The 23,607-nt window shown below is 40.8% G+C and overlaps 1 protein-coding gene and 1 pseudogene across 1 annotated transcript in view; both read left to right on the top strand.

Moving 5' to 3' along the window:
* LOC101335931 (bile acid-CoA:amino acid N-acyltransferase-like) overlaps positions 1 to 22,824 on the top strand; it is a 41,792-nt gene extending 18,968 nt beyond the window's left edge. Inside the window, 2 exon segments of the mRNA XM_073806344.1 lie at positions 19,782 to 19,848; positions 19,851 to 22,824. Of these exon segments, the coding sequence (XP_073662445.1) occupies positions 19,782 to 19,848; positions 19,851 to 20,377 (594 nt within the window). The 3' untranslated portion in view covers positions 20,378 to 22,824.
* Positions 12,321 to 17,913, top strand: LOC117312654 (HUWE1-associated protein modifying stress responses pseudogene; annotated as a pseudogene).
* Positions 22,825 to 23,607: the final 783 nt, after the last annotated feature.

Raw genomic sequence — 23,607 nt, 5'->3', positions numbered from 1 at the left:
CTTTCCTGGGTGTAGTGTCTCACACTGGAGGGCAAGTGCATAGATTGGAAACCAGTTGAGGTACCATGCAAGTAACAGGGAGGGACAACTATCAGGTACTTTTAATCTAAAATCCATATGTTATCAAGATCATCTAAAGCATTATGTCATCATCAAAAGTTGGCAAACTTCCAATAGGCCTGGTCTGAATATCTTGGGAAAGTTGTCTCATCAGATGTCATCTGCTTCAATTCTGGGAAATCTTTACTTTCAGGTCACTAGATGATGTGCAGGTCTACTCAGGGTTTGATGCTTTCTTTAGATGTGTCACATGAATCCAAGAGTCTATTCCTTGGAGTTTGGTGCCTAAGGGCCTTTCCTGTGAGGCTGAAGAGAGCTTTTATGGAAGTGTCTTTTCCAGTAGATGAAATCTCCAGGTTACAGAATGTGAATCATAAGGTCCTTGTCTCCCAAGAGTACACTGTGAAAAGATTGCTCTACCAAAACATAGTTATTTTTAATAGAAGCAATTAGGCCTTTGCCATATTGGAGTATCTCTTCTTTTATCAGTTGTGGGTCAAAAGAAGCAAGAGCCAAAACGTTGGGTGTCATTTGACTGTCACAAAGGGTGAGAGTTTATGGGTTCCAAAAAGTATGGATCTGAGATTTAGAAGGACCAATGGCAATGTTTTTGGTCAAAGTACTTAGAGGGCCTGTACCAATTTTGCTAACTGAGTCTTAATAATGCCACTGGTGTGTTCGACTAAGCCAAAGGTTTGAGGGCAGAAAGTACAGTGAAATGTGTAAAACCAGCCAAACAGCACAGACTTATCAAAGCACCTGGTCAGTAAAAGGGTTCCTTGGTCACTATGAAATTGAAGAGGTACAGATAATCTTTTCCAAAAGGACTTTAGCCACAGAAGAGGCAGTAGCCTGTCTGTAAGGGAAGGCAACAGTCCATTGTGAAAACATACAGACCATGACTAAAACATATTTATATCCATGAGGTGGAGAAAGTTGTATGAAACCCATTTGTCAGACCTCGAATGGTCTATTAGGCAGTTAAAAATGTCTGGGAGCAGTATGAACAGGCTTCCTGGGTTGTATTTTGGACAAGTGGGACAAGTGAGTTATGTACTTTTCATGGGTTAGTTAGTGTTTCCCCAATATTGATTCATGAATGTTGTCATTTTGTCAGTAGATCAATAGTTTAATGCATGTGCAGTGGTGAGGAGTGGGAATTTTAGAGTCTCTGGTAGGACTGGGTTGTTACTTGGTCTAAACCAGAGCTTTCTCTTTTTATCAAACGAACAATTGTTGAACTTCCAATCTTGTTTTTCCTTTTCTGAGGCCAATTTTTGGACTTCTCTAGCGAGTTTTCTTAAGTTACCACTTGGGGAAATAACTCTTTAGACCATGACAAAGGTTTGGCTGCTGCTGGTCCCTTTAAGGCCAGACTTTTTTTGCAGAAATGATTTCTGCAAGGTGATTTCCTTAGCTTGCAGAGAGTCAGGGTTAGAATGGCTCCCAAAGTATTAATAATAGCTAAGGCAGCAGGTAAAAATTTCTGAACATAGGGGCCATTTAAATTTTTATTTCTGCTGGAAGTAAAGAAGCCATGTTGCTTCTACAACATTTCAAAATCATAAGTTACTCTGAAAGCATATCTGCTATCAGTATAAATATTGCCAGTTTTCTCCTTGTCTAAAGTACAAGCCCATGTAAGAGTGTATAATTCAGCCTGTTTGGCCAAAGTAGCCATAGGTAAAGATTCATCCTCAACAACATCAAAGGAGTTGAAGTAGCTTACCCAGCACAATATTTGCCACTACCACCTTTTAAATAAGAACCACCAGTGAACCATGAGAGGTCAGATTTACTCAAAAGATTTTCCTGTAGATCATTATGAGCAGTCAGGAGGTGATCTCTCAACGTTAAGCTGTCAAAAGGGACTTCGTCAGTGATGTAGAGAAGAGTAGCAGGGTTAAGCTTAATACAATATAGAAGAGTTATGTGAGGGGCAGTTAACAGAAGGACTTCATGGGGGTGAAGTGGCTGACTGAGAAATGTTGAGAGTGATGAGAATTCAGGAAAGCTTCTAATGCATGAAGTACAAAAAAGGTTAAAGGGGATCCCACAACGATTTTCTCAGTGTTTTTTTTTTTTTAACATCTTTATTGGATTATAATTGCCTTACAATGGTGTGTTAGTTTCTGCTTTATAACAAAGTAAATCAGTTATACATATACATATGTTCCCATATCTCTTCCCTCTTGCGTCTCCCTCCCTCCCACCCCTCTAGGTGGTCACAAACCACCTAGCTGATCTCCCTGTGCTACGCTGCTACTTCCCACTAGCTATCTATTTTACGTTTGGTAGTGTATATATGTCCATGCCAGTCTCACTTTGTCACAGCTTACCCTTCTCCCTCCGCATATCCTCAAGCCCGTGCTCTAGTAGGTCTGTGTCTTTATTCCCGTCTTACCCCTAGGTTCTTCATGACCTTTTTTTCCCCTTAGATTCCACATATATGTGTTAGCATACAGTATTTGTTTTTCTCTTTCTGACTTACTTCACTCTGTATAACAGACTCTAGGTCCATCCACCTCACTACAAATAACTCAGTTTCGTTTCTTTTTATGGCTGAGTAATATTCCATTGTATATATGTGACACATCTTCTTTATCCATTCATCTCTTGATGGACACTTAGGTTGCTTCTATGTCCTGGCTATTGTAAATAGAGCTGCAATGAACATTGTGGTACATGACTCTTTTTGAATTATGGTTTTTTCAGGGTATATGCCCAGTAGTGGGATTACTGGGTCATGTAGTAGTTCTATTTTTAGTTTTTTAAGGAACCTCCATACTGTTCTCCATAGTGGCTGTATCAATTTACATTCCCACCAACAGTGCAAGAGTGTTCCCTTCTCTCCACACCCTCCCCAGCATTTATTGTTTCTAGATTTTTTGATGATGGCGATTCTGACCAGTGTGAGATGATATATCATTGTAGTTTTGATTTGCATTTCTCTAATGATTAATGATGTTGAGCATTCTTTCACTAGTTTGTTGGCAATCTGTATATCTTCTTTGGAGAAATGTCTATTTAGGTCTTCGGCCCATTTTTGGATTGGGTTGTTTGTTTTTTTGTTATTGAGCTGCATGAGCTGCTTGTAAATTTTGGAGATTAATCCTTTGTCAGTTGCTTCATTTGCAAATATATTCTCCCATTCTGAGGGTTGTCTTTTCATCTTCTTTATGGTTTCCTTTGCTATGCAAAAGCTTTGAAGTTTCATTAGGTCCCATTTGTTTATTTTTGTTTTTCTTTCCATTTCTCTAGGAGGTGGGTCAAAAAGGATCTTGCTGTGATTTATGTCATACATTATTCTGCCTATGTTTTCCTCTAAGAGTTTTATAGTGTTTGGCCTTACATTTAGGTCTTTAATCCATTTTGAGTTTATTTTTATGTATGGTGTTAGGGAGTGTTCTAATTTCATACTTTTACATGTACCTGTCTTGTTTTAGCAGCACCACTTATTGAAGAGGCTGTCTTTTCTGCACTGTATATTCTTGCCTCCTTTATCAAAGATAACAGGACCATATATGCGTGGGTTTATCTCTGGGCTTTCTGTCCTGTTCCATTGATCTATATTTCTGTTTTTGTGCCAGTACCATACTGTCTTGATTACTGTAGCTTTGTAGTATAGTCTGAAGTCAGGGAGCCTTATTCCTCCAGCTCCATTTTTTGTTCTCAGGATTGCTTTGGCTATTCAGTGTCTTTTGTGTTTCCATACAAATTGTGAAATTTTTTTGTTCTAGTTCTGTGAAGAATGCCAGTGGTAGTTTGATAGGGATTGCATTGAATCTGTAGATTGCTTTGGGTAGTAGAATCATTTTCACAATGTTGATTCTTCCAATTCAAGAACATGATATATCTCTCCATCTGTTTGTATCATCTTTAATTTCTTTCATCAGTGTCTTATAATTTTCTGCATACAGGTCTTTTGTCTCTTTAGGTAGGTTTATTCCTAGATATTTTATTCTTTTTGTTGCAGTGGTAAATGGGAGTGTTTTCTTGATTTCACTTTCAGATTTTTCATCATTAGTGTATAGGAATGCCAGAGATTTCTGTGCATTAATTTTGTATCCTGCTACTTTACCAAATTTATTGATTAGCACTAGTAGTTTTCTGGTAGCATCTTTAGGATTCTCTATGTATAGTATCATGTCATGTGCAAACAGTGACAGCTTTACTTCTTTTCTGATTTGGATTCCTTTTATTTCTTTTTCTTCTCTGATTGCTGTGGCTAAAACTTCCAAAACTATGTTGAATAATAGTGGTGAGAGTGGGCAACCTTGTGTTCTTCCTGACCTTAGTGGAAATGGTTTCAGTTTTTCACCATTGAGGACGATGTTGGCTGTGGGTTTGTCATATATGGCCTTTATTATGTTGAGGAAAGTTCCCTATGCCTACTTTCTGGAGGGTTTTAATCATAAATGGGTGTTGAATTTTGTCGAAAGGTTTCTCTGCATCTATTGAGATGATCATAGGGTTGTATTCCAATTTGTTAATATGGTGTATCACGTTGATTGATTTGTGTATATTGAAGAATCCTTGCATTCCTGGCATAAACCCCACTTGATCATGTTGTATGATCCTTTTAATGTGCTGTTGGATTCTGTTTGCTAGTATTTTGTTGAGGATTTTTGCATCTGTGTTCATCAGTGATATTGGCCTGTAGTTTTCTTTCTTTGTGGCATCTTTGTCTGGTTTGGTATCAGGGTGATGGTGGCCTCGTAGAATGAGTTTGGGAGTGTTCCTCCCTCTGCTATATTTTGGAAGAGTTTGAGAAGGATAGGTGTTAGCTCTTCTCTGAGTGTTTGATAGAATTCGCCTGTGAAGCCATCTGGTCCTGGGCTTTTGTGTGTTGGAAGATTTTTAATCACAGTTTCAGTTTGAGTGCTTGTGATTGGTCTGTTCATATTTTCTATTTCTTCCTGGTTCAGTCTCGGCAGGTTGTGCATTTCTAAGAATTTGTCCATTTCTTTCAGGTTGTCCATTTTATTGGCATAGAGTTGCCTGTAGTAATCTCTCATGATCCTTTGTATTTCTGCAGTGTCAGTTGTTACTTCTCCTCTTTTATTTCTAATTCTATTGATTTGAGTCTTCTCCCTTTTTTTCTTGATGAGTCTGGCTAATGGTTTCTCAATTTTCTTTATCTTCTCAAAGAACCAGCTTTTAGTTTTATTGATCTTTGCTATTGTTTCCTTCATTTCTTTTTCATTTATTTCTGATCTTTATCATTTCCTTGCTTCTGCTAACTTTGGGTTTTTTTTGTTCTTCTTTCTCTAATTGCTTAGGTGCAAGGTTAGGTTGTTTATTTGAGATGTTTCCTGTTTCTTAAGGTAGGATTGTATTGCTATAAACATCCCTCTTAGAACTGCTTTTGCTGCATCCCATAGGTTTTGGGTCGTCATATCTCCATTGTCATTTGTTTCTAGGAATTTTTTGATTTCCTCTTTGATTTCTGCAGTGATCACTTCGTTATTAAGCAGTGTATTGTTTAGCATCCATGTGTTTGTATTTTTTACAGATCTTTTCCTGTAATTGATTTCTAGTCTCATAGCTTTGTGGTCGAAAAAGATACTTGATGAGATTTCAGATTTCTTAAATTTGCCAAGGCTTGATTTGTGACCCAAGATATGATCTATCCTGGAGAATGTTCCATGCACACTTGAGAAAAATGTGTATTCTGTTGTTTTTGGATGGAATGTCCTATAAATATAAATTAAGTCCATCTTGTTTAATGTATCATTTAAAGCTTGTGTTTCCTGATTTATTTTCATTTTGGATGATCTGTCCATTGGTGAAAGTGGGGTGTTAAAGTCCCCTACTATGATTGTGATACTGTCGATTTCCCCTTTTATGGCTGTTAGTATTTGCCTTATGTATTGAGGTGCTCCTGTGTTGGGTGCATAAATATTTACAATTGTTATCTCTTCTTCTTGGATTGATCCCTTGATCATTATGTAGTGTCCTTGTTTGTCTCTTGTAATAGTCTTTATTTTAAAGTCTATTTTGTCTGATATGAGAATTGCTACTCCAGCTTTCTTTAGATTTCCATTTGCATGGAATATCTTTTTCCATCCCCTCACTTTCAGTCTGTATGTGTCCCTAGGTCTGAAATGGGTCTCTTGTAGACAGCATATATACGGGTCTTGTTTTTGTATCCATTCAGCCAGTCTGTGTCTTTTGGTGGGAGCATTTAATCCATTTACATTTAAGGTAATTATCGATATGTATGTTCCTATTCCCATTTTCTTAATTGTTTTGGGCTTGTTATTGTAGGTCTTTTCCTTCTCTTGTGTTTCTTGCCTAGAGAAGTTCCTTTACCATTTGTTGTAAAGCTGGTTTGGTGGTGCTGAACTCTCTCAGCTCTTGCTTGTCTGCAATGGTTTTAATTTCTCCATCAAATCTGAATGAGATCCTTGCAGGGTAGAGTTATCTTGGTTGTAGGTTTTTCTCCTTCATCACTTTAAATATGTCCTGCCACTCCCTTGTGGCTTGCAGAGTTTCTGCTGAAAGATCAGCTGTTAAGCTTATGGGGATTCCCTTATGCGTTATTTGTTGTTTTTCCCTTGCTGCTTTTAAGATGTTTTCTTTGTATTTAATTTTTGATAGTTTGATTAATATGTGTCTTGGTGTGTTTCTCCTTGGATTTATCCTGTATGGGACTCTCTGTGCTTCCTGGAGTTGATTGACTATTTCCTTTCCCATTTTAGGGAAGTTTTCAACTATAATCTCTTCAAATATTTTCTCAGTCCCTTTCTTTTCCTCTTCTTCTTATGGGACCCCTATAATTTGAATGTTGGTGTGTTTAATTGTCCCAGAGGTCTCTGAGACTGTCCTCAGTTCTTTTCATTCTTTTTTCTTTATTCTGCTCTACAGTAGTTATTTCCACTATTTTATCTTCCAGGTCACTTATCCGTTCTTCTGCCTCAGTTATTCTGCTATTGATCCATTCTAGAGTATTTTAATTTCATTTATTTGTTGTTCATCGTTGCTTGTTTCCTCTTTAGTTCTTCTAGGTCCTTGTTAAACATTTCTTGCATTTTGTCTATTCTATTTCCAAGATTTTGGATCATCTTTACTATCATTATTCTGAATTCTTTTTCAGGTAGACTGCCTGCTTCCTCTTCATTTTTTAGGTGTGGTGGGTTTTTGCCTTGCTCCTTCATCTGCTGTGTGTTTTTCTGTCTTTTCATTTTGCTTATCTTACTGTGTTTGGGGTCTGCTTTTCACAGGCTGCAGGTTCGTAGTTCCCATTGTTTTTGGTGTCTGTCCTCAGTGGCTAAGGTTGGTTCAGTGAGTTGTGTAGGTTTCCTGGTGGATGGGACTAGTGCCTGTGTTCTGGTGGATGAGGCTGGATCTTGTTTTTCTAGTGGGTAGGTCCACGTCTGGTGGTGTGTTTTGGGGTGTCTAGCCTTACTATGATTTTAGGCAGCCTCTCTGCTAATGGATGGGGCTGTGTTCCTGTCTTGCTAGTTGTTTGTCATAGGGTGTCCAGCACTGGAGCTTGCTGGTTGTTGAGTGAAGCTGGCTGTTGGTGTTGAGATGGAGATCTCTGGGAGATTTTCACCATTTGATATTACGCGGAGCTGGGAGGTCTCTTCTGGACCAGTGTCCTGCGGTTGGCTCTCCCACCTCAGTGGCACAGCCCTGACGCCTGGCTGGAGCACCAAGAGACTGTCCTCCACACGGCTCAGAATAAAAGGGAGAAAAAATAGAAAGGAAGAAAGGAAGAGGATAAACTAAAATAAAGTAAGATAAAATAAAATAGTTATTAAAATAAAAAACAATTATTAAGGAAAAAATTTTCAAAATAAAGAGAAAAAAAAAACGGACGGACAATACCCTGGGACAAATGGTGAAAGCAAAGCTATACAGACAAAATATCGCACAGAACCATGCACATATACACTCACCAAAAGAGGAAAAGGGGAAAAAATAATATATCTTGCTCCCAAAGTCCATGTCCTCAATTTGGGATGATTCGTTGTCTATTCAGGTATTCCACAGATGCAGGGTACATCATGTTGATTGTGGAGCTTTAATCCACTGCTTTGAGGCTGCTGGGAGAAATTTCCCTTTCTCTTCTCTGTGCGAACACCTGCCGGGGTTCAGCTTTGGATTTGGCCCCGCCTCTGCGTGTAGGTCACCTGAGGGCGTCTGATCTTTGCTCAGACAGGACAGGGTTAAAGGAGCTGTTGATTCGGTGGCTCTGGCTCACTCAGACCAGGGGGAGGGAAGGGTACGGATGTGGGGCGAGCCTGCGGTGGCAGAAGCCGGTGCGCCATGCGTTCTCCTGGAGAAGTTGTCCCTGGATCCTGGGACCCTGGCAGTGGCGGGCTGCGCAGGCTCCCGGGAGGGGAGGTGGGGATAGTGACCTGTGCTCGCACACAGGCTTCTTGGTGGCTGCCACAGCAGCCTTAGCATCTCATGCCCGTCTCTGGAGTCCACGCTGATAGCCGCGGCTCGCGCCTGTCTCTGGAGCTCCTTTAAGCAGCGCTCTTAATCCTCTCTCCTCGCGCACCGGGAAACAAAGAGTCAAGAAAAAGTGTATTGTCTCTTCGGCAGGTCCAGACTTTTTCCCGGACTCTCTCCCAGCTAGCCGTGGCGCACTAGCCCCCTTCAGTCTGTGTTCACGCCACCAACCTTAGTCCTCTCCCTGGGATCCAAGCTCCAAAGCCCGAGCCTCAGCTTCCAGCCGCTGCCCGTCCCTGCAGGTGAGCAGACTAGCTTCTCGGGATGGTGAGTGCTGGGTGGCACCGATCCTCTGTGCAGGAATCTCTCCGCCTGGCCCTCCACACCCCTGCTGCGCTCTCCTCCGTGGCTCTGAAGCTTCCCTCCTCCATCCCCTTCAGTCTCCACCCGCGAAGGGGCTTCTAGTGTGTGGAAACCTTTCCTCCTTCACAGCTCCCTCCCACTGGTGCAGGTCCAGTCCCTATTCTTTTTTCTGTTTTTTCTTTTTTCTTTTGTCGTACCCAGGTATGTGGGGAGTTTCTTGCCTTTTGGGAGGTCTGAGGTCTTCTGCCAGTGTTCATTAGGTGTTCTGTAGGAGCTGTTCCACGTGTAGATGTATTTCTGATGTATCTGTGGGGAGGAAGGTGATCTCCGTGTCCTACTCTTCTGCCATCTTCTCCTGTCTCTCTCAGTGGTTTTAACTGAAAGAGGTGGGGCCTAATGACTCTAAGGCAAGGCAGGTATTCCCATATTACAGCGTCCAGTTGCTGGCTATAATACCCTATGGGTCAATGGTGGTCCCTGTGTTATGGGATGAGTACCCCAAGGGTATTTCCTTTTTCATATACAAAAAGGAAAAAGGAAATCTGATAATTGGGATCCCCCAGGGCAGGTGGGTTCTTCCAACTCTCCTTTAAGGCCTTGAAATCTACGTCATCTGATTTTTCCCATTAAATTTCACTGGGGTTGTTTTTCTTGAATAAAACATACAGAGGTTTGGCCATAAGAGAGAAATTTGGGATCTCATTTCAGCATAACCAACTAACCCAAGAAATAGTCACAGATAGTGTTTAGTTTGGGGTTTTGGGAAACTTAGGACACTATAAAGTTTATCTGGATATAAGTGTAGTTCTTGTTCTGATATCAGATGCCCTAAACCTGGGTTTGGACAAACTGCAGTTTTTCTTTGGTAATTTTATGTCCCTTTGAGGCTAAAAGCTTTAGCAAGTGGATGCTGTCTTCCTATGAGGAGGCTTGAGAAGTAGAACAAAGAAGCAAATCATCCACATATTGCAACAAAATAGAACCTCTAGGGTAATTTATATCATCCAGATCAGCCTTCAGGATTTGAGAAATAAGGAATCAATTAAACCTGAGACATTAGTGTCCAAGTGAATTGTTTTTCTTCCCAAGTGAAGGCAAAAGTTATTGGCTGGCTTGGTCAACTGGAATACTAGAGAATGCACTGCATAAATCAATTACAGTAAAGAATTCACTTCCAGTGAGAATGAATGTTAGTAACATATGAGCGTTAGGAACAACAGGGGGTCGAGGGATAACAGTGTTATTACTTGGAGGTACTGAATGAACCTCCATCCTGGGTCCTTAGGTTTTCTCACAGGTTAAATAGAAGTATTAGAAAGATTAGTACAGGGATAATGGTGTCTTGAGACCTGTAATCTTCTATTATGGGCTTCATGCCTTGAAGAGCTTCTTTACTTATAGGGTATTGATTAATTCTGGGAAGAGGTTTTGAGGGACTTATCTGAATCGTGATGGGAGGCATGCTGTAAATTTTGCCGATATCAGGTGGAGATTTGGTCCGTAGGAGGGTGGTAGCTGATTCAGTAGGGACAAATAATCAGAGTTTTCAGAATCAGCTCTAGGACTGTCAGAGCTGAAGCAATTAAAGATGTCAAAGGGTGATTTAATTTACATGATTGGTTACTTTGATGACTATTGTCAAATCTAGAATTATTTCCCCCCTTTGGGATAAAGAAACTCTGCCATGCATACTTCTTTAAGAAGTCTTGATCTAATAAATGGATAAGGGCAGAGGAACTAAGGAGAAAAGGGTGTGTATCTCTCAAAGGGCCTAAACAAAAGGGAATAGGTTCAGAGATAGGAAGCTCTTGGGGTTCATTAGAGATCCCACTGTTTGAACTGTTTTAGTACTCCAAGGCAGGGACTGCTTTGTAGTAGTGGCACCAAGATTGTGGTTCCATTGTCAGTTAGGGCTGGAAGAGATTCATCCCCAATCTGGAGAACTGTTTCTCCAATTCTATTAAGTGGGAAGATTAGGAAGAGCCCCTGTAGTCCACCCGAACCCCGTTGTTGAGAATTCAGAGGACATTGGAAAGACTGGTTAGAGGGCAGAAGGTGCCTAAAATGCTTAAATTTGTAACAATCTTTTTTCTGACATCCTGGCTCTTTGTGACAATAGCTCTTTGTGGCAAACTGGGGGGGTTTTGGTTTCATTTAGGGAACTTCATTGGCTGGAGTTGAAGATTAAGAATTTCAGTGGTTTTTCATTGAGGTGACTCATTTAGAGTGAGAGACAGCTGGTTTGCCAGATTCACTAGACTCTGGAGTGGAAAACTCTAGTTTCCCATCCCATCCTGGTTCTTTTTACTAGAAGGGAATGGTCCTGGTTCAGCCCATTAATAAATATAAAGTTTAAAGCTATCTGAGTGGAATCAACCTCTAAAAGAAGATCAGAATTTTCTTTAAAAATAATCTGAAGTCGATTTTAATAGTCATGAGCAGATTCATCAGGTTTTCATGTAAAAGCCTGAATTTTGTTCCAATCAACAGGTTTTGAAAAAGTCACCTAGCAATTGCCCAAGCTTGATCATATGTAAGTTATCAGGTTGGTCTCCGTGTTTTACTCTTAGGTGTTGATGGAAATAATCAATAACAATCTGTAATAGGAATAGAAAAGAATTTTATTTGCCAAACTGAGGACTGTAGCCCAGGAGACAGCCTCTCAGATAACTCTAAGAAACTGCTCAGTTGAAGCACGGTTTTTAGCATAGTCATATACCTTATCAGAGCAAAGAACATACATCAAACACGACAGGGGTATATTCTTCAAGTGTCCAAAGGAGACAGGTTTAGTATATAGAGAGTGAGACAACAGGACCCTGGTGTCTGGGAAGTGAACCTTTTCTTTCAGGGAGTGTTAATATGGATGTCGTAAGAAGGGAGTTTTTTTTATCCTTATCTTCAAAACAGACATTCTTTACTTTAATGGTTAAAGCAGATGTGTTGTGCTCCCCCCCCCCCCCCCCCCCCCCCCCCGCCTTAGGTTGGCTCGGACGCAACCACTGTCAGCTCCTCCCCCTCCTTCCCCGTCTTCACCCTTCCTTTCACTCCCTTCCCCTCGCTCTTTGGTTACGTCAGACGGACACGCTGATGAGCCAATCACGGCGCTGCGTTTAGAGGCCGGCAAGCGGAACCGGTCGGATTGGACCAATAGAAGCCCTCGGATCCGGCGCGCCCCAACCGGGCAGGGGAGCCGGGTGGGCGGTGCTTCCCCGTCAGCATGTGGGCGGGGACCAGCAACCGCGGAGACGTCGACGACGGCGTCAGCGACGACTACGTTCCTCAGTCTTCGGGGTAGTCTCGGCGGCGCACGCAGGGCTGCGCGGAGCTGTCGGCGGTGGGCCTAGGGAGGCCGCGGCGCCATGGCGGGGCGGTAGACGTGCTCAGGCCGGCGAGGCGAGAGGCGGCGGTGTTCATCCGGTCCGCAGCGCACTTCGGCAGGGGCCGGGGGTGGGGAGCACCGGGTCGGGGGTAGTCCCGGGCAGCGCGGGGCCGCGGGGCGGGGCTCGCAGGCCGTCGGGGTGCAGGAGGCCTGGGCCGCCGTGAGGAGCCGCCGCAGGCCGCTGGGCCCCGCCGCCGGGCCGCTCGACGACGACGCTCCCGCGGGGGCCCCGCCTGAGCAGGACGCGGCCGCGGCGGCTGCGAGGCCGCGGGAGGCTGTGGAGGATGGAGGAGCGGAAGGAGGAGGGCGAGGCCGAGATCCAGGAGCACGGGCCCGAGCACTGGTTTTCCAAGTGGGAGCGGCAGTGCCTAGCCGAGGTCGAGCAGGACGAGTGGTTGACCCCTGAGCTGCAGGAGGAGGCGGCGGCGGCCGCACAGCCCGAGCACAAGCAGCAGAAGCTGTGGCACCTCTTCCAGAACTCGGCCACCGCCGTGGCCCAGCTCTACAAAGACCGAGTGTGTCAGCAGCCAGGACTTTCTCTTTGGATTCCCTTCCAAAATGCAGCCACTGCCGTCACCAACCTTTACAAAGAAAGCGTGGATACCCATCAGCGAAGTTTTGATATTGGAATTCAGATTGGCTATCAGCGACGCAATAAAGATGTGTTGGCTTGGGTTAAAAAGCGCAGAAGAACTATTCGTAGAGAAGATTTGATCAGCTTCCTGTGTGGAAAAGTTCCTCCACCGCGAAACTCTAGAGCTCCCCCAAGACTGACTGTAGTGTCCCCTAACCGAGCTACTTCAACGGAAACTAGCTCATCTGTAGAGACTGATTTGCAACCCTTCCGGGAAGCCATAGCTCTGCATGGTAAAGCCGTTTAAACATATTTCTTTGGAAAAATGGTTAAGAGTGTGCCTGTGGACCCAATTTCACATTTAGGTTTAGGTCCAGATATATTGTCTGTTTTTTGTCTATTCTAGTTACTACTTGCTCTAGAAATGTTTAAATAGAATGTAAGCTAAGAACTTATATGGGCAATTTTTGAATGTTAGCCAGCCTATCCTAAAAAATAATTTTTTAGAAAGTTAGTTTGAGCTGATTGGTGTTACAATAACAGCATTTTTTGCAACATTTATTAGAATTTATTGCTTTACACACTTATATTGTACATGTTTCCTTACTCTTCTGAGTCAAAGAGGAAGTTCTTGTGTCTTAAGAATACTATTGCATTTATAATTACCTGGAGAGCCTAGTCAGTTACGGGCAAGTAAGACAGATAACTGTTGGGCTAGTTCTCATGGGAACTCCCTTTGACACCTTAGGTTATTGAGTGTGCCTGTAGAACCTGAGCGTTGATGACCCAAGAGAGAGTGGACAGATGTAAGAATAATTAACTTGACTTTCCTTATGTCTGTTGTCCCTTAGGGCCTTGCTTTGATAGGACTGTTAGAGAACAGGTCCATCACCATCTCCCCAGGCCAGATCTGCCATAAAAAGACATTCTTGGCTGAGGGGTTTAAGTATTATTGGAGAAGCCTGGGGTATGTAGTCAGTAAGTTTGTTGTTGCTTGTTCTCTAATACTGGCTTCCAGATAGAACTGGGAGAGGTACTTATAGGACATTCAATACTGCTGTAACAATAAAACGACAAAATTATAAGACTTGATTGAAGCCAAGATGAAAACATGGATTGTTCAAGTGACTAAACAGATAGAAGTAATTAGTGAGTTAGGTCATGAGTCCTGTTAAAAGTTAACATATTTCTGAGCCATAGTGTAGGTCATCTAAAATAAAATAACCTGGTGATAAAAACTGGGATGTATACAAAGGGCTTCTATATCATCGACGCTTTAATGCTTACAGAGATTCTTGTTCTCTTTGGCAAACATTGATTCTTTATCTAAAACCCCATTCAGAACATGGGAGTTGGAAAAAGTGTTGTTGTTTTTTCCCCTCCTGGTTGTGAGTTTGTTTACGATAAGTTAAAAACACAAAAACATTTTATTGCAAGAAAGTCCATGATGTATTGATGCAGTACGTAAGACTGCTTGCTGTTTCTAATATAGTGGAATAGTTGATGCTGTCAGAAAGTTTGAAACTCAGGCAAAATAGAGATTGATCTGTTCCTACTGAATTAGAGTTTCACATCTTTTACCATTGTTTGAAAAAAATTACTAGAAGTGTACATAGTTTGTCAGATTAATTTTAGTGCATGGTAGTATTTGATGTAGTTGTGTTTTCCTTAAGCATTTTGATTTCCTTTGTCATCAAGTGGATTTATGATTCATTCCATATTTCTCTTGTTGAAGTGTCTTTTTTTCTGTATTATACTCCACTATAGAAGGTAGTTTTAAGAAGCATAAATGCCACTCTTGTTATAAAATCTTAATGCAGTTGTACACATTGTAAAAAGGGCAAGCTAGCAGCCCTCCCCCCTCCAGCTACTACTATATTCTCCACATCCCATTACATTTTCTTAAATTGAAAAAAAAAAAAAAAAAGCAGATGTGTTGTGTGTGTTTGACAGGCTGTTTTAGTTCACACAAAGTTCAAGCTGAACAATGTATAAGCCGAGATGACTTCTCCATACCTCAATGTGTGAAAATTTTCTCCATCAGGGGGAACTTTCAGGATTTTCCCAATTAGGAGTTTTCATCTAATGCTGGGCCTGGCGTTCACCGACAAGCATATGAACTAGTAGATATACGTTAGAACAACCAGGTTTATAAGTTTGAATGACTATATTAAATTACTTACCAAACCTGTGAGGATTTTCGGTTACTTTGGGAAAATCTTTGACTATGGCTCACAGTTCAGCTTTAGTTCAGGAAATATAAAAAATAAAGGCTTTGCATCCTCAGAAGGCTTAGTTTTAAAGGGACTGGCTCTGATAAATTCAGAGAAAAAGGGTATGGGGAGACTTTCAGAGAAAAAGGGTATTTGGTAAGAGAATTCATATGAATAAATTGAGGGTATAGAGGAGGTGTAGGTAGCTTTGAAGGGAAGGAGGAAAATGGTGCCCGGGGCAGAGTCTGGGCATGAGTGAGGGAGGGAGACAAGACGGCATCAGAGGCAAAGGCTGAGATGAAGCCAAAGAAAAGTTTGAGGCTTCAGGAGCCATTTTATCTTTTTAAATAATTCATTTGCCTCAGTTAATCTTAAAACCTTATTTTGCAGAGAGGCAATTGTAGACTCCTGATAATGTTAGGAAGTCACTATGGATGAAAAATTAATCAACAGTTGATCTTAAGGAGAAATAGAGAATTTTATTCAAGCCAACCTGAGGATTTTAACCCAGGGGACAGTCTTTCAGAAAGGAAAAGTACTGTTCCTTTTGAGGACTGTTCCACTTGTTTAGAAGTCAAAGGCACAGTTATATACATTCTCAAAACAAAAGATCATACATCAAAATGGCACACTGATGTTTTATGTAAAGTTCACCAAAGATATATAGTCCAAAAACTGACACCATTTCCACTAAGATCAGAAACAAGACAAGGTTGCCCACTCTCACCACTATTATTCAACATAGTTTTGGAAGTTTTAGCCACAGCAATCAGAGAAGAAAAAGAAATAAGGGAATCCAAATCGGAAAAAAAGTAAAGCTGTCACTGTTTGCAGATGACATGACACTATTCATAGAGAATCCTAAAGATGCTACCAGAAAACTACTAGAGCTAATCAATGAATTTGGTAAAGTTGCAGGATACAAAATTAATGCACAGAAATCTCTTGCATTCTTATACACTAATGATGAAAAATCTGAAAGAGAAATTAAGGAAACACTCCCATTTACCACTGCAACAAAAAGAATAAAATACCTAGGAATAAACCTGCCTAAGGAGAAAAAAGACCTGTATGCAGAAAACTATAAGACACTGATGAAAGAAATTAAAGATGATAGCAACAGATGGAGAGATATACCATGTTCTTGGATTGGAAGAATCAACATTGTGAAAATGATTCTACTACCCAAAGCAATCTACAGATTCAATGCAATCCCTATCAAACTACCAATGGCATTTTTCACAGAACTACAACAAAAAATTTCACAATTTGTATGGAAACACAAAAGACCCCCAAATAGCCAAAGGAATCTTGAGAAAGAGCGAGCTGGAGGAATCAGACTCCCTGACTTCAGACTATACTACAAAGCTACAGTAATCAAGACAGTATGGTACTGGCACAAAAGCAGAAATATAGATCAATGGAACAGGATAGAAAGCCCAGAGATAAACCCACACACATATGGTCACCTTATCTTTGATAAAGGAGGCAAGAATATATAGTGGAGAAAAGACAGCCTCTTCAATAAGTGGTGCTGGGAAAACTGTACAGGTACATGTAAAACTATGAAATTAGAACACTCCCTAACACAATAAACAAAAATAAACTCAAAATGGATTAAAGACCTAAATATAAGGCCATACACTATAAAACTCTTAGAGGAAAACATAGGTAGAACACTCTATGACATAAATCACAGCAAGATCCTTTTTGACCCACCTCTTAGAGAAATGGAAGTAGAAACAAAAATAAATGGGACCTAATGAATCTTAAAAGCTTTTGCACAGCAAAGGAAACCATAAAGAAGATGAAAAGGACCCTCAGAATGGGAGGAAATATTTGCAAATGAAGCAACTGACAAAGGATTAATCTCCAAAATTTACAAGCAGCTCATGAAGCTCAATATCAAGAAACCAAACAACCCAATCCAAAAATGGATAGAAGACCTAAATAGACATTTTTCCAAAGAAGATATACTGATTGCCAACAAACACATGAAAGGATGCTCAGCATCACTAATCATTAGAGAAATGCAAATCAAAACTACAATGGGGTATCACCTCACACCAGTAGAATGTCCATCATCAAAAAATCTAGAAACAATAAATGCTGGAGAGGGTGTGGAGAAAAGGGAACCCTTGCACTGTTGGTGGGAATGTAAATTGATACAGCCACTATGGAGAACAGTATGGAGGTTCCTTAAAAAACTAAAAATAGAGCTACCGTATGACACAGCAATCCCACTACTGGGCATATACCCTGAGAAAACTGTAATTCAAAGAGTCATGTACCACAATGTTTATTGCAGTGCTATTTATAATAGCCAGGACATGGAAGCAACCTAAGTGTCCATCAACAGTTGAATGGATAAAGAAGATGTGTCACATATATACAATGGAATATTACTCAACCATAAAAAGAAACAAAATTCAGCTATATTTAATGAGGTGGATGGACCTAGAGTCTGTCATGCAGAGTGAAGCAAGTCATAAAGAGAAAAACAAATACTGTATGCTAACACATATATATGGAATCTAAAAAAAAAAAAAGTGGTTTTGAAGAACCTAGGGGTGGACAGAAATAAAGACTCAGACATAGAGAATGGACTTGAGGATATGGGGAGGGGGAAGGTAAGCTGGGACGAAGTGAGAGAGTGGCCTGGACTTATATATACTACCAAATGTAAAATAGGTAGCTAGTGGGAAGCCGCTGCATCACATGGGAAGACCAGCTCTGTGCTTTGTGACCACCTAGAGGGGTGGGATAGGGAGGTTGGGAGGGAGATGCAAGAGGGAGGAGATATGGGGACATATGTATATGTATAGCTGATTCACTTTGTTATAAAGCAGAAACTAACCATTGTAAACCAACTATACTCCAATAAAGATGTTAAAAAAATTAAAAAAAAAAAAGAATGTTATCTTTCAAGGAGTTACATTGCTGGTGTATGAAGAAGGGAAAATGTTGATCTTTATGGTCAAGCAGGCATTCCTGCTTTGAGGCAATTTGGTTAATGTATAATCAGGTGCACATTGCACATAGGGAGGGCCCAGTACAGACAGGGACTATGTTATGCTTAAATTTTCTTGTCTGGACTCAAAATGTAAATTTTATTCCATCACCTCAAAATACCAGTCAGAATGGACATCCCATTCAGTTCTGAAGATTTTTGAGCTCTTGTAATCCAATTTGGTTTTAAGAAAATTAAGTTCAGGGATTTCAAAATTACCCATAATGGCCATTGATATTCTAAATTGCCTGTGGTCAGATCAGTCCATTTAATTAGAAATGTGCATGAGGAAGAACCAAGGTTTTTAAATATAAAATTGGATAGAGTCTCAGTGCAGGGGAGGGGGTGTGCTCTCAAAATATTTATATAACTGGGATCCCTTTTCTCAGAGATTTTTCTCTAGAGTAAAAGAATAATTTTCCAACAGCTTAAACAATTTACAGCTCAATTTAAACAGCTTGCATTCGCAGTGTCTGCAGGCCTAATACCAGCCAGTTCTAAGGGAACAGCTTGGTCCTGGAGGAGGCAGGCCAAAGGCTTCTCAGCTAGTTCCCATGGAACAGCTCCTATTCCAAAGGAAGGGCTGATGGCTGAACTGACTGCGTTTCAGTGAAACAGCCCCTGTACCTGAAGGAACTCAGCTGACAGCTTCTCAGCCAGTTTCAGTTGAAACTGTCTGATCTCAGAATCAGATTGAAGTGTCAAAAGAGTACTTGCATACAGAGCAAGGCTTTAACCAGAAACAATGAAACTTTAAAATAGATCCCGCACACAGCCTGAAGAGCTTCAAATGCAAAGAGGTGTCAACTGAAAAAAAAAAAAAAATGAAAATAAGAAGAAAAGCACAACCTCAAATTTGAGAATTATGTTTTTGTGACAGACAAACTGAGGGCTTAAGCCCAGGAGCAGTCTCTCAGATAGCTCTGAGGGACTGCTCTGAAGAGGTAAGGGAGAAGCCAGGATATGTAGGAGTTTTGCAACAAAAACCTGGTACATCAAAAGATTACTATTAATTAAATAAAACCAGACATCTCAAGTTAATGAATTTAGTGCTTTTCTATGTACAGGAAGATGCAAGAGTCTGGGGTCACTGAAATCATTCCTTTGATATGCACCTCAGCTATCTAAAGCCAGCATCCTCTTTGTTTCCATCCCAAGTTTCCTCAGGGCTCTCCGTGGGGGGTTGGGGGTGGGCAGGTGCGGCTGTAAATGACTGATGGCTTGATGGCCACAACATCTTTTGTCTACTGATATGGCAGACCGCATTCTCTTTCTACAGACCACAAGGGCTCGAATCCAGGAGAAAGATGTACCCTCAAACTCCAGGGTCAGCAAGAGAAGCAGTGAGCAATAAAGGGCTCAACCATGGATACTGCAACTCTTTGCTCGCCAGCCCTAGAACCTTTGGGGGTCTCCTCTGGTCCTTGTATGAGCCACCAAATGTTGCCCTAAAACAAATAGAATGCCAGATATTTCTCCAGCAAAGTTGGAGTTATTCAGGATCAGCTGAGATTGCAGTTTGGGGTCTGAAACCATGGTGAAGCATGTGCAAGTCCCTGCACAGCAAGGGAAGGAGAAGGATTTTCTGGAGGGGAAAAGGAAGATGGGAGGACTTACGGTAAACAAAGAGCCCAAGGCTTTTCACTGGCTGAGTTCTTGCCTGGAAAGAAGAGCAGTCTTTCTACCTTTTGGGCTCTGCTGTTGTTGCAGGGTGTGAGAGCTCCCCCTTCTGGTCTCCGGATTGTATTTAATTGGGGTTTTTGTTTTTTACAGGTCCTTAGCCTGGGTATTGGGGTAGTCTCCATGTCCAAAACAGCAGAGACTGGACTCTCCATGGCTATTCACTAAAGCAAGTCACAGCTGCCGCGCTTATTAACGGGCCCAACTTTATTCTTGACATTCCACAGGTATATCGTGGTCACATAAATCAGCTCTGGCCATTCTCTCCTCATTCACTATCCATCAGTACCTTAGGATTAGTAGAGTTACAGCACATTTTTGAGGATACTAGAGCTGAAGCCAGTGAGACATTTTTTCTCCCCATTGAAAAGGCCCAGGGACATTTCCTCTTCATTGTGGGAGAAGAAGATATGAATGTCAATAGCAAAGTATATGCAGAGCAAGCCACAGAACAGCTGAGGAGACATGGGAAGAACGACTGGACCCTGCTGTCTTACCCAGGGGTAGGCCACCTGATAGAGCCCCCCTACTCCCCACTGTGCTGTTCCTGGAGGATCTCCAATCTCCACCTCTTCATGCACTGGGGAGGAGAGGTGATCCCACATGTAGCTGCACAAGAACGTTCTTGGAAGGAGATCCAGAAGTTTCTCAGGAAACACCTTATTCCAGTTGTGACCAGTTGTCTCTGAGAAGAGCAAATATTTCTGGAAATACAGAAGGAATAGGATGCTTTACCAGCCTCCACTTGATTTTCATGGAACAATGCTTTTGACCTCTTCTCGTAAGAAGGAAGTTATGGCAAGAGAAGGCAGGAGGACTGTGAATGGTATGCTTTGACTTTGGAAAGGGAAAAATGGCTTTCTCTTAATCTAATATCATAAACTGAGGCGTTTATGTTTTTAGAAATATAAACTTAGAGCGCTGCCTGCTCTAAAATATTTCAGTTTACAATTACAGCAATTCTTAGGGAAAAAAATTACCAAAATTGAACCATAGAATCCCCTCGCTTGTAAAACAATCATGAATAGAATCAGGTGCTGATGAGTGATTTCTTCTTTATTTTTAAATTTATTTATTTTATTTATTTTTGGCTGCATTGGGTCTTCATTGCTGTGCGCGGGTTTTCTGTAGTTGTGGCGAGCAGGGGCTACTCTTTGTGGTGGTGCGCTGGCCTCTCATTGCGGTGGCTTCTCTCACTGCCAGGCACAGACTCTAAGCACGTGGGCTTCAGTAGTTGTGGCTCGCGACCTCTATAGCACAGGCTCAGTAGTTCTGGCACACAGGCTTAGCTGCTCTGCGGCATGTGGGATCTTCCAGGATTAGTGCTTGAACATGTGTCCCCTGCGTTGGCAGGTGGATTCTTTTTTATTTTTTTTTATGGTTTTCTACTCTTTTTGTGTGTGTGTGTATATTCACTTTTTTTATCATCTTTATAGGAGTATAATTGCTTTACAATGGTGAGTTTCTGCTGTATAACAGTGAATCAGCTATACATATACATGTATCTCCTCCCTCTTGCGTCTCCCTCCCACCCTCCCTATCCCACCCCTCTAGGTGGTCACAAAGCATGGAGCTGGTCTCCCCATGTGAAGCAGCTGCTTCCCACTAGCTATCTATTTTACATTTGGTAGAGTATGTATGTCCATGCCACTCTCTCACTTCGTCCCAGCTTACCCTTCCCCCTCCCCATATCCTCAAGTCCATTCTCTATGTCTGCGTTTTATTTCTGTCCACCCCAGATTCCATATATATGTGTTAGCATACAGTATTTGTTTTTCTCTTTCTGACTTATCTCACTCTGTATGACAGACTCTAGGTCCATCTACCTCACTACAAATAGCTGAATTCCTTAGATAGGATGTAATGAGTGACTGTGTCTGTGTTCCAGTTAAATTTTATTTATGAACACCAATGTTCATAAATAATTTTCTATTTTTTTCCAAGTGTTTACAAATGTAAAAACCATTCTTAGGGGCTTCCCTGGTGGCGCAGTGGTTGAGAGTCCGCCTGCCTATGCAGGGGACAGGGGTTCGTGACCCGGTCCGGGAAGATTCCACATGCCGCGGAGCAGCTGGGCCCGTGAGCCATGGCCGCTGAGCCTGCGCGTCCGGAGCCTGTGCTCCGCAACGGGAGAGGCCACAACAGTGAGAGGACCGCACACCGCAAAACAAAAAAACAAAAATCATTCTTAGTTCTGGGCAGCAGAAAAAAAGGGTTGTAGGCTGGATTTGGTTTGCAGGGCATAGTCTGATGACCATGGGTATGGAGCAATGCCAATTACTTTGTCCAAGGTCAAATTGGAGGTATGTTCTCTAAAGGGCACGTCACAGGCCCGATATTCCTGAGCTACTGAATTGCAATGGATCGAAGTAGAGGAGATTGATGGATAATTAAGGTGAAAATGAAGCAGTACAAAAGTATTTTGAATCATTTTGTAGGTATGATGGGGAGCCAATAAATAGAGTAATAGAAGCAACATGAGGACACTTCAGTTTTATCTGCCTAAACTCTTATTATTTTATCTGCTTTCTGATACCCTCTCTGTTTAGAGTGAAATTATTCCATTCAATATGTGTGGGGCTGTTAGCCTCCCTCCTCTCTCAGTCACAGAAGTTTTCACATTTCTGAGACCTGGCCAATCAGAATACCTCACTCCTTTAATTATAATAATCATGTAATTGCAATGGCTAATACCCCCTATGAGTTTTGCTATGTATTAGTTATATATGTTACATGCTATATATATTAGTTATATATGCAATATGCAATAATAGTTATCGTAATGAGTATAATCAGTATAATTTTTCTTGTTTCCTGTTTTGGACTTTAGGAAGAATGTTGGTGTTTGGCCTGCTATATATCCTTGATTTATATTTTATGTATTTTTCTTTTAAACCAGGAAGGTTTGGGATTTTTTAAGTGTTTTTTCAGCATTGCTAGAAAAAATTATATGGTTTTCTCTGTAGATCTATTAATATGATGAATTATTTTTCTAGTATTGAATCATCTTTACATTTGTAGACTAAAACTCAGTCATGATGTATTGTTAATTAACAATAAATAAAATCAAATTTTTTTGTGGGGTGTTTTTGGTCAGGTATTATATCAATGTTGTACGTGTTTCATAAAAAGAATTAAAAAGTTTTCCTTTTTTCCTATAGTAGTTTAATTAGGACAGAAATTATCTCTTCTTTAAAAGCTAGTTGCTCTATCCCGGGTATTACATTGTTCCTGGCAATTTTTTTTAAAAGACAACCTGGATTTTTATTGATATTTAGTATATTATATCTTTCTATATTATAGTGGATATTTTCAATCCAAATAAATTCTTTATACATGTATATATACTTTTTTGCATTTTATATAGCAGAAAAATCAGAAACATTTAAGATTTAAATTAAACTATATGATAAAGTCTAAAAAATATAACAAAGTAAAAGAAAAAATCTCAGTTCTGGCATATTAATGTTGCCAGAGTTAAAACAAATGAATTCCACATTAATTTTATTTAATTTTTGAAATTATACAAACAAAACTTTATAGAACATTCTGGCTTTTTTTTTTTATTGTGGCAAATAGACAAAACATAAAATTGTCACTTTAACCATTTTTAGGTGAATATATGCTGAATTATACAGTGGTTTTAAGTACATTCATATTGTTATGCTACCATCACAATTATCCATCTCCAGAAGTTTTTCCTAATTGAAACTCAAAGCCCGTTAAACAATAAGTCCCCATTTCCCATTGCCCCAATCTCTGGTAACCATCTTTCTGTTTCTATGAATTTAACTACTCTTTATATAAGTGGAAACACACAATGTGTGTCCTTTTGTGCCCAGCTTGTTTTACCTTCAAGATTCATTTATACTGTAACCATGTGTCAGAATTTTCTTCCTTTTTAAGACTGAATAATATT

This window comes from Tursiops truncatus, chromosome 6, assembly GCF_011762595.2.
Source record: "Tursiops truncatus isolate mTurTru1 chromosome 6, mTurTru1.mat.Y, whole genome shotgun sequence".
NCBI lineage: Eukaryota > Metazoa > Chordata > Mammalia > Artiodactyla > Delphinidae > Tursiops > Tursiops truncatus.
Note: the sequence above shows the minus strand (reverse complement) of the source record. Positions and strands in the feature narration are given on the sequence as shown.